This window comes from Acanthisitta chloris, unplaced genomic scaffold (assembly GCF_000695815.1).
Source record: "Acanthisitta chloris isolate BGI_N310 unplaced genomic scaffold, ASM69581v1 scaffold18567, whole genome shotgun sequence".
Classification (NCBI taxonomy): Eukaryota; Metazoa; Chordata; class Aves; order Passeriformes; family Acanthisittidae; genus Acanthisitta; species Acanthisitta chloris.
The window spans coordinates 15333-27261 of record NW_008682233.1 but is presented as its reverse complement, the minus strand read 5'-3'; the positions used below and the strand labels follow the sequence as shown (position 1 = coordinate 27261).

General features: G+C 36.8%; 1 protein-coding gene across 1 annotated transcript in view; it reads left to right on the top strand.

Moving 5' to 3' along the window:
• TWF1 (twinfilin actin-binding protein 1) overlaps positions 1-10493 on the top strand; it is a gene marked incomplete at its 5' end in the record, with an annotated part of 12409 nt that extends 1916 nt beyond the window's left edge. Inside the window, 7 exons of the mRNA XM_009078454.1 lie at positions 1143-1321; positions 2505-2600; positions 3266-3370; positions 7945-8070; positions 8257-8407; positions 8829-8950; positions 10229-10493. Of these exons, the coding sequence (XP_009076702.1) occupies positions 1143-1321; positions 2505-2600; positions 3266-3370; positions 7945-8070; positions 8257-8407; positions 8829-8950; positions 10229-10399 (950 nt within the window). The remainder of the gene's footprint in view (positions 1-1142; positions 1322-2504; positions 2601-3265; positions 3371-7944; positions 8071-8256; positions 8408-8828; positions 8951-10228) is intronic.
• Positions 10494-11929: the final 1436 nt, after the last annotated feature.

Below are 11929 nucleotides of genomic sequence, written 5' to 3'. Positions count from 1 at the left end.
GTTTCAAGGCCAGGCTGGATGAGGCCTTGAGCAACCTGATCTAGTGAGGAGGTGTCCCTGCCTATGGCAGGGAGGGTTGGGACTAGAAGATCTGTAAGGTCCATTCCAACCCTTAAATTCTATGATTCTGTGATCTAATTCAGAGAAGAGCCAAACACCCTTGCCCTGAGTGTTCATGTTCTGTGAGTTGCTGTGGTAGAGTGCCTTGCTTGAAGTTTTGCTGTAGAGACATTTGTATACTGTTGTACTTCGGTGTGAAGTTTTAGAAGTCAAGTCCTAGACTCTGAAAAGATAATTTATATACTAGCTACTACAGTCCTCAAACTGTTGTAGGATCCCATTTAAACAAAGTATTTCTATTTTAGTTGTAGGGGCTAGTATATATTAGGAAGCCAATAAATGTTTTGTAAGACGGTATACTAATTACTTTCCTTTGGAAGCTGAGATGTGATGTATAAATAAGAGTAAAATCTTGTTGATGCAATTGTTCACATAATTAAATACCATTTGAAGTAATGTATACAGACTTAAGCCAATTACACATAATAAACATCTTCAGTCATTTAAAGAAACCATAGCTATGAAGCTGTATTAGAAAGAGGTTTATCTACTTACATAGTCAAGTTAAAGTGATTAGTGCAAGCATATTTATTCCAGACTCTTTTCGTTGTGTAACTGAGTTAGACTCCTTACAATGAATTTGAAGACCAATATGTCTAATGTGCAAAAGCATCAGTAATTATAATTCTGAAATTTGAAAGGTTACTCTCATCTTGCTGCTGCTTAAGTATTCCAATTGAAAAATAAACTTACTGGCAGAAGACAGTTCTTATTTCTCTTCTGTGTATGTTATGCTAAAAGAATTTAAAATTGCTAGTATCCCTTCAGGTCAAAGAACTTGATAACTGCCAGCACATTACCCTTCAATCATTTGTGTTTGGGTTAAAGTGAGTTTGGGTTTGAACATGCACAGTTTTCGGAGGAATTCACCTGCTTTCACACTGACTGTTGTTGACTTCCATTCTTGTGGATGTAATTATGAAAGATTAAGTGTCCAATTAACTGCTTATTGTAATTGTTAATTTTGGAAAACAGTATTAAGTGTATTGTTGCTAACCTGCAGCTTTGATTATTGGTTATAGAGCAGCTTGTTGTGGGATCCTCTAGACGGCCAGTTGGATCATGGGAAAAGGATTATGATTCCTTTGTCCTTCCCCTTCTTGAAGACAAGCAACCATGTTACATATTATACAGATTAGACTCTCAGAATGCTCAAGGATATGAATGGATCTTCATTGCATGGTCACCTGATTACTCTCCTGTAAGTAGCAGTCATCAGAGACTTCGTGTTGTTAATGATTTTTCAATAGTGCCATTTGATCTGAATCCTAGATATGAAGGAAAAGGATTTGAGGAATGAAACACTTCCCTATCTTCCCCTCACATTCCCCAAGAAAACTGGAAAATGTTTCTTCAAACTGATTGAAGAGCAAATCAGTGGGTTAGATGGAGTGCAGCTGATCCAATGTATTTTTAGCCTGACTGGAGGACAATACAAATTTTTTTTGCCACATTTGTCTGTCTTACTGTCAGCATTTCATAAAAATTCATGGAAGGATATAGGACAGAAATCTCAATGGGTGTTATCATAGAGGGAAGGATTATAGTGTGAGCTAAAGCTGTTTATTCTGTTTGTCTTGCTGGCTGTCCAGCTGGCACTCGTGGATCTGTGGCGTGCCACAGAATGCACTGCTGCTTAGTAGTGAGAGAGCATGGGAGGGAACTGAGGTTAGATGTAAGGATTTCTAGGAGAAGCTAGGATACTGTGTACATGTTCTGGGAATGTGAGATAAGGGAAGACAAAGTAAAGCTATTCTAATAGTCCTACTTCTTCCACTAGCAGTTAGGAAACATTAAGATGTCAAGACTTGAAGTGTGTAGAAGAGATTTTGTGGAAAAGGTGAAGTATTGTGGAGAGGGTGCATGGTGGTGAAGTAAGGTGGGAAGATGGGACTGATGGGAGAGGAATAAGTGACTTTGTTAGACACAAGCTGATAGAGAACAAACGTAATTTTTCCACTCTATAGTTGAACCATAACAATCTGGAAATCACTATCAAATCAGAAATAATAATGAGTTGTTTCCAGTCTGCTCTTTCACTGTCTGTTGTATCCATTAGTACACAGACTAGTGACAGAAGATCTAAACAGTTTTGTTCTTTCCCATTTAAAATTAGTAAAGAACATGTTGACTTCACTTTCCCATTAATAAAAAAACCCTCATACTCTTACTAAAACTGCAATTCAGTTTTGCAATTACTTTGAGATAATAATGCATAGTGTCATGACCTCGTGAATTTAATAGCATGTCCAGAACTCTGCAAGTTCATAGTGCAGTTTCAAAACTTCATTAATGTACTTGGTATACCAAGATGCTGGATTCTCTGTGTACACCAAAGGAAAACAAAGAACCCAAACCAAAATAACACTTTTATTATCTTCTAGGTTCGTCAAAAAATGTTATATGCAGCAACCCGAGCAACACTTAAGAAGGAATTTGGAGGTGGCCATATTAAGGATGAAGTATTTGGAACAGTACAGGTAAGGTTTTCTTTTTAAAGACAGGATACTGACTTTAATTACTAAATATAGTAGCTGATGCTACTGGTATGAATTTGGGGTGTTTCTGCTCTTTTTGTTTAAGGAAATAAAGAGTTAAAAGCTATGGGTATTATTCCAGTGTTAAAGTGTATTTGATCTCATTTGAACAAGTAAGTATAGTTAATATCCTCAGGCTAAGAAGTCCTTGCTTCAAATGGTTATGAAGGCTAAATAATCTAAGAATAACAGGCACATCTCTTAATCTTCCTGCATGTATGTGAATCCTCTAAAAGCTGTAACACTAACTTCCAGGCCAGTTGTATGCACAATCCATTTTGGATATGTGGCTCTGAATCAGAAATGGGCTGAAAAACTTCATGTACACAGTCTTCATTAATGCTGACTTTAATTATTGAAGTAGTTGTGGACTGATTGTGGAAATGCTGCCCTTGGTAAAACTGGGTACAAGAATATTCCAGTGGCCTTTGTTGTACAGGAAGATGGACTGAATTTGCACATGCATCTGCACTTGTATTATGTTCAGATAAAATGCCTGTAAGCATATGGAAGGTAACTGCCTTTTGTTTCGCTGTGCAGAAAATCTTTGAGGAAAACTGCTATTATTAAAAAAAAAAAATAAATCAATATTGATATTGTGTTTTCAGGATGATGTTTCACTGAGTGGTTATAAAAAATATTTGATATCACAGTCCTCCCCTGCACCTCTGACTGCAGCAGAAGAGGAGCTTCGACAAATTAAGATTAACGAGGTACGTAGAATGTTTTTGAGCATGGGTGGGAAACAGGGTACAGAGTTGCAAATATATTGTAGGGGAATTTCTTCCTAGGATGAAAAAAGGCAGAAAATGGAATGTTTCAGAAAGTTTGACTGGATGAGAATATAAATTTATTTCTCAATGTGTTGGAACTGCAGCATGATGATGGCTGGAGTTGAAGTGATCTTGCTGAGTGTCGGAAGCGTAGAGCCTGAATCAGGGCCTGGCAACTGCACAGCTTAATTGTGGCAACTTGGGCTTTTCATGTGCTGCTTTGTGAAGGGTGACTGAGCAGTGGCACAGGTTGCCCAGGGAGATTATGGAATTTCCATCTTAGTGATAGTTAAAAGCTGTCTGAACAGAGAGCTGGGCAGCTGGCTCTAGGTAGCCTTGATTGAGCAGAGTGCTTGGATGAGGTGACCTTTGGAGATGTCTTCCAACCTCAGTCATTCTGTGATTGCCTGCATATGGTTCTTGTAGTGGCAGAAATTATAGAGAAAACATGGAATAGCAGCTCTTGTAGTGAATGATTGCCAGGAGTATTTCAGCAGCTTTATTCCTTAGAGGAAAGATACCTAGTGCACTTGTCTTTAAGACTGAGAGGAAGTGAAGAGAATTCCAATAAAAATAAAATAGAAAACCAAACCAAGTAGCTGCTCTTTTTAAGAGATTGATTTGCCTATGCTACAAATGCTTTATAGAAAAACCTCTAACAAATGCCTCTAACCAAACAATTTGATGATTGCCTGCTAGCTAATGACTGAAAGTTTCAGAGGATTCTTTTCTCACATTTTCCCTTCACTTGATCACCGTTTGTGTTCAGATATAAATTAAAATAGGTCATGTGCTGATCTTATGTGTTCTTTAGACTTTATTTTATTACTGTGGTATGTGTGTTTGAAGTATGACTTGTTTCTGCAGCTGGATACCAGGAGACCATCGTGTTAAATACAGCTCTGTATCTTCTCTTACCTCACTCTACTGTGCTTTTGATGCAACTTTGTTGTGCATTGATTTTTTTTTCCAGTCCTGGCTTCTGTTCGCAACTTTGTTGTGCATTGATTTTTTTTCCAGTCCTGTCTTCTGTTACTTTTCATGTCTGATTTTTAATTAATTCAATGTAGAAATGCATTCACCGTCATCAAACACTGTATTTTACTTGATTAGCTTTAAAAAAACCCCTCCAATGAATGTAAATTTCTGTGGGATCTATGATCAGTTCTGGTATTAGTATTATCTCTTACGCACTACATGTAATGTGTTTTAATAACTGATTCATTGCAGACTAGAACTTTATGTGCTGTTGTGAAACTTCAGCAGCAATATCTGTGCTTTTCAGGGATATGTAAACTGTAGATTGCTGCTGTTTTGGCTTTGCTTGAAACATCTTGCAATACATTAACTTAGGTAATTTTTCCTTCATTATTTCCACTATTACAAAGCCTGGAAGTAGACTTAGAAAACTAAAAGCTTTTTGATTTAAAAAAAAAGTTTTCCATATGTATATTCTTTCATAATTACCCTAAGACATATTTTAGCGGGTCAGACCAAAGGATCACTTACTCTGCTGTCAAGTCTTTGAGTGAACAGCAGCAGAAATCTAGGAAGGATGTAAGAGCAGGGTAGGAAGGGCATGATAATTGTCTTGAATACTCTTCTGGTGCCTCAACAAGGTGGGCATCTTCCTGAGGAAAAGCTGATGTCTTACTATATAGTTGTTCTTAATGGATTTTTTCATTCATCATCAAGTCTTGTTGTTTTTCTGAATACACATAAAATTTTTGTTGGCCACAGATCCTATGGCAACATATTCCAGAGCTTTACAAAGCACTATGTAAAGACTGACTAATTCCAATCTGCTAGTTTATTCTGATACCCCTACAGACTGTGTGGGGAAGGCAGAGAAAAGTCACTAAGTCAATCCTCTGTTTCCCTCACCCCTTTGATAAATCCAGCTGTATCCCAGAAAGCCAAACATATCCTGGGCTGCATCAAAAGCAGCATGGCCAGCAGGTCAGGGGAGGTGATTCTCTTCCTCTACTCTGCTCTGGTGAGATCACACCTGGAGCACTGCATCCAGCTCTGGAGTCCTCAGCACAGGAAAGACATGGACCTGTTACAAAGGGTCCAGAGAAGGGCCACAAAATTTATCATAGGGTTGGAACCCCTCTCCTATGAGGAAGGGCTGAGAGACTTTTGGTTGTTCAGCCTGCAGGAGAGAAGGCTCCAGGGGAATCTTACTGCAGCTTTTTAGTACTTAAAGGAGGCTTTTAAAAAAGAAGGGCACAGATTTTTTAGCAGGGCCTGTTGTGATAGAAACAATGGGTAATGGCTTTTAACTAAAAGAGAATAGGTTCAGACTAGGTATGAGCAAGTATTTTGTTATGATGTGTGGTGAGACGTGGGAACAGATTGCCCTGAGAGGCAGTAGATGCTCCATCCCTGGAAAACTTCAAGTTCAGGCTGGATGAGGCTCTGAAAAGGCTGAAAACAGATTGCCCTGAGAGGCAGTAGATGTTCCATCCCTGGAAACCTTCAAGTACAGGCTGGATGAGGCTCTGAAAAAGCTGATCTGTTTGAAGATGTCCCTGCTCATCTGCAGGGGAGTTGGACTAGATCACCTTTAAAGGTCCCTTCCAACCCAAACTATCCTATGATTCTGTATCCATGGACCTCTGCTGTATTGCTTAGCAATTACCTCTTCCAGGCTGAAGAGTGCTAATCTAGGTAGTTCTTCCTCCTAAAGAAGGCACTCCATACTTCTGATCCTTTTGCTTTTCTCTGCAGTTTTTTCCAGTTCTGCTATGTAATTTATGAGATGGAGGGATGGGGAATCCAGAAGTGCATGTGGTATTCAAGATGTTACTGATACCTACAGTGCGTAACGATGTGTTCTGTTCTCTACTCTTTTTTTAAACAGTTCATAACATTTCATTTGTGGGTGGGAGGTGTTGGTTTTTTTTCATTTTGCTTGGGGTTTTCTTGTGCCAAGACTAGCAACTGAGCTTTTATTTGCAGAGATACTCAAAATGATCTGCAAGGGCTTGCTCCTGAATGATAGTAGCTAGCTCAACCCCACTGCCATACAGGTAGTTACTTTACATTTATTCACAGGAAATTTCATCTGCCATTTTATCCACCACTCAGCAGCCATCGCTAACAAATCTTACAGTGTGAACATTTTAAGTGACTTAGGTAGTTTTGTTTTGCTTTGATGGTCTTGAAATATGTTGCAGTATGGGCAAGTAGGTTTTGTTCATTTTCTTAAATCTGAAGTTATGCTGGATTACTCTCTTCCCTTGCCTGTCCCCACGTTTTACGGCTCCTTTTTAATCTTGGGAGTTCTTTTCTACTTGTATTTCAATATGGTTTCTATAATATGATCTTTTATTATGGTTTATTATTTTTATGCTGCCTGTTTTACATTTATTAATCAGCCTTTTAGGCAGATATATTTTGCAAATATTTTTTTCTATAACCTTCATACATTTGTCAATCTTTATACAAAAGTAAGCTCTTCTTTAAAATGTGGAGTCTGATTCAGTGTTATCGCAAGTATCTTTGGTTTTTATTTTCTTATCAGTTTATTTCATGTTACATTAGCATCTCTTTTTAATTAAAGCTGAAAATCTTCTAGTTGATAGATCTGAGACCCACACTTCCCATTTGGTACACTTGTTTGACTTGTTGCTTCATAGGCAGTGTTAAATGCATTTGTGAAACTATACAAGGAGGTGAATATATTAAGAAATTAGTACTTGGACAGTAAGTTAAGACTAGAGAAAACTGGAGATCAGAACTCATTTTAAGGCAAACAGCATAAATAAAAAAATTCTTGGTAAATGGCTTTAAAGTAACTAGTTTTTTCTCTCAAACAAGTTGTGACTAATATAACTGGATTGTGAACAATTATCTCCCTTGTCCTGGATGTGTTTTTACTTTGTGTTAGACCTTCTAGAAGTAAAAAAGTAAGGTTTTGTTTGTTTGTTTTGTTTGCTTTGTTTTTGGAGTAGGCTTTTGGGGGGAGGGTGTTGAAACAGGAGGGAGGATAGTTGCTTTGATTTTCCTTCAAGAAGATCAGTTTGTCTTGTAATATGTAATTTCTGTCTTCCTCTGAAAATGTTGATGCCCTAGAAATCATATCTGTGTTTTGACCTAAAATTTTTCATGCCACAACAAAGTTTATAAGCAATATTGTCAGTTCAAAAGTATAACAGCATATGGAAATTGAGCTCTTTCCTCCTGGCTTATTGTATCTTTATATCAGAATTTAATTTAGAGCTTCTTCACTGACACTTGAACCAGTTTTCCCTCTGATGATTTTGTTGCTTTGCAAAGCAGAGCTGTTTCAGACATATGGAACTTTTCAGGTTAGCAAACAAACGTGACCTGTAAATTAAAACCTGCAGTTTGGTTGTTTATGGGGGTGATTTTTGGGGTGATTTATTCTTGAAATAGCTACTGCTAACTCTGTGTGTCACCCTATGCAATGCATTGTCAGTCATAGTATGAAACCAAACAATACTTGCAAAGGTTTCCATTTCTGTCTCCATTGACTTGTGTTCCAGGTACAGGCAGATGTTGGTGTAGATACCAAGCATCAGACATTGCAAGGAGTAGCATTCCCCATTGCTAAAGAAGCCATTCAGGCCTTGGAGAAATTGAAGCATAGGAAACTCAATTATGTACAACTGGCAAGTATAAAATATTTTAACTATTTCTTTTCATAATGAATGTGAAATAGATCACCTGCATGTTAAACACTGTACACTGATAAATTACTGTTCTGTATCAGATTCATTCAGGTTTTTTTCCATCCTGTTGTATTCTCTGGTTTGCTTTCTGTGTATTAACTCTGTTCATGTTTGCTTTGTTAATAGCAAATTGATATGAAAAATGAAACTATTATTTTGGCCAACACACTTGATACTGAACTTAAGGACTTGCCAAAAAGAATTCCAAAGGATGCTGCACGTTACCACTTTTTCCTGTATAAGCACACCCATGAAGGAGACTATTTGGAATCAATAGGTATGAGAAAATTTCTCAATATGAAAATTCATTGGCTTGTATCAAATATTTTGGGAATTTTGAGGCAGAGAGAAAGATGTCATAGAAGTAATCTGTCAGCATGACCATAGCTTTCAGAGCCATTTGGGGGTGAAACTCTTCTGAAGAGGAGTCCTTATGTTTAGAAAATAGTGAGCTATCTCTTTTAATTATAAACTCCCATAAATGTGAAAATACAAACATATTAGCCATTCTCTTACTTGCCAATTTGAAATGAAACACTTGCTGAAGAAAAAAGATCCAGAATGGCATTAAATTTTTTTCTTTTCAGTCTGCATAGTTGATTTGCAATGGCTGTCTGCTGCAAAGGATTTTATGATACAGCTTTTGATGGAGTGAAGTTATTGTCTGATTTGTAGTTTGTTGGTTCTTTTTCCTGCAGTTTTCATCTACTCTATGCCAGGGTATACCTGTAGTATACGAGAACGAATGCTCTACTCTAGTTGTAAAAGTCCACTGTTAGAAATCGTAGAGAGTCAGTTGTGGATGCAGATAATTAGAAAGGTAAGTGCACTGGGGTGTACAGGTATTTTCTCTGTTGCTCTGTTCCCTTCTTAATGTCAAACTGTAACTGTCAGTCACCACCCTCTTTAAACAATGAAAAGTGTTGTCTAATAATTGTGGATGAAGCTCCAGGGACAAAGTTAAGTCATGAAAGGCTTTATCTGTTTCATAATGTTTGCCCTTTCATATCTTGAACAAATACATCCTTGTGCATCAAGGAAGTGTTTGAGAGTACTTTGAAGGACTATTCAGAACTAACATGATATCTTGCTCAGAGCCCTGTTGTATTTTGGAACACAACACATTGCTGTTGTTGAACACTAAATTCCTTTAAAGCCAAGGTTATATAAGAATTTTCAAAATAATTTCAAGCTGCAGTTCTGGAACTTAAAACTGCTATCTTAGGAGTCCTTGATGGGGCAAAAAAGGATTTGCAAGTAAGCTGATCTTTTGACGCTGTATAGATTTTACTGCTATGCAAAAACTTGCTTCTCACCTCCACAGCAGAGACCATAGGAATGGTCCATTTGTGGAATATGTGACCTATGGTTACATTCCTAATGCTTTTGCTGAAGCGTGGCTTCTATGGGAATTAAGTTTACCTAAAAAATAGCAGAATTAATACTGACCATTTTACTGACATGACATGAATTAAGTAGATTATTGCTATGTGGTTTTATATGTAATTATTTCTTAGAAATGTCCTTTCTACAACAAAATCAATGCACCATGTGACTCCTGAAATTCCTGCAGACAGAAATTTCTGAAGCATGTACTTGCAAACAGCAAACCCATGGCTGGCAAGTTGATCAAGTGTTATGGTTGGCAGGGCATGAAGTGTTGAATGCTCAACAAAGCTGTGCCAAAGCATTTCTCTGATTTCTAAATTCCTGCAATTCAAAATAGTGGGGTTTGGCTTAAGCACACTATTTTCTTTCCATATGCTTAAATTTTAAAAACCAAAAGAACCCTCTGTTTTGTTCATTAAACTTATTTTAGCTTTCCCTGCTTTCCACTTGCTAAGTGACAGTAGCCTGCTAATCATATAAGTCAAGTCACACTTAATACTGGTAAGAGTATAGTGTAATGTCAGAAAAACTATCCAGGATTGCTCAGAGCTTAGGCACAAGTTTGAGCTTTTGATGCTAGACTTTGAACATTACTACACATTGGAACATTATTGGTTTTTAATACAGTATTTAGTTTCAGCTCAATTTCAAAATGCTTTTAAGTCTGACTTTAAGATGAGTATGATAAATGTTGTTTTTCTTCTTCCAGATTGAAATAGATAATGGTGATGAGTTAACTGCTGACTTTCTTTATGAAGAGGTTCATCCAAAACAACATGCTTACAAACAGAGTTTTGCTAAACCAAAAGGGCCTGCAGGGAAGAGGGGAATACGAAGACTGATCAGAGGTCCAGCAGAGACTGAAACACCTAGTGATTAGAAACTCTTGTTTGTATGTGTTATAAAGTATTACAGTAAGGAACAAAATTCCAGCATTTGGTAATGAACTGAAATCATTCCATTCATAGATGCTATGGGCGGAAAAAAAGGCTCTTTTTACTCTTGTCTTTTCTGACCTCAACACTTTTTATATTGTTACATGATTATATTTGTTGACCATGTTTATGACATGTAAAAGAGCTAATTATCTTAAAGCCAGAAGAGGAAAACTAAGCTAGTACCCCTTTATTTTAATTTAGAATCCATTATTTAATAGTTGTACATGTGATCAAACTTTGCAGACTTTAAGACTACGAAGCCCATGTATTCTGTGGGTAAGTTGCAGCTGTATTCTTATGTGCAGCCTATAAGACCTGTAAGACTTTCCATGTGAGAAGAGATGAAGGACTACATAGCATTGTCCCTGATAAATCTATTTTTCCTTGTAGTGCTTATGGATGATAGTACAGTAGATTTTCTTCTGATTTTGACAGGATGCATTGTTGGGTTTTGTTCTTTTATTTTTTTTGGTAATGGAAAAGTTAAACTAAAATCAGCTATCATTCAATTAATATAAGTGTTCAGGAATAGCTGGATGTTGTCCTATAGAAAAGCTTGGTCATTTAAAATTTATAACTAATTTCATGGAATTGTCTTTTTAAAAAATCTGGCATAAAACCACTACAGCTTTTCCAGACTTCTGTATCACTCGTAAGCCTTAAATATTAGGTACTGAATGACCAAGTAAAAGGTGATAAAAAGTGCATGAATTAGTATGCTCAGATTATGGAGCTGCTTTCAAAACAATATGCTGGAAGTATCTAATAAATAATTAATTATCTGTGCACTTTGGACCTAAAAATGTATAAGTTCAGTAAAAATTGAAATAAACTTGCTTTATAATGGCGAGTTATTGTATAAGTTCAGTAAAAATTGAAATAACTCGCCATTATAAAGCAAGTTTACCCTTGAGATCCTAGTGTGTTTGCAGTATCAACTGCAATTTTCACTTTCAAGGTATTCTGAAATTCTTTTCCTAAATGTTTGAACTCTAATAGTAACTTAAATCTGTAACTTAAATCCAACTAGGTCTTGAATAACTGCTGGCAGCAAGCACCTGGTTAGGATTTTGTCTTGGTTTTTCCTCCCTGCTTACCTTCTTCAAAATACTAAAATCAGCCAGAATAGTCTGAACTGAAGTTTAGACTGTAAGTAATGTGTTTAATAGGAAGAGGAAAAATAGATTATTTTAATAAGTGGATTAAAGAAGAATTAGATGTGGAAATCAGGTATTGGATGACCTTAAATATTTAAAATTGTGTGATGAGGCAAATACTAGTGGATAGATTATATTCCCCAGTGAGGATTTGCTTTTTAGTGTCTTGTATGTGCTCTGTGGTTTTTGAGTTTTGTTGGTTTGGGGTTTTTTTTTTTTTTGAACTACATGAGAGTTGCCAGTCTTGGTTCGTTGCATATTAGCATAGCTGCTGGATGTACACGTTAGAGTTGAATCACTTGTTTACCTGGTGGA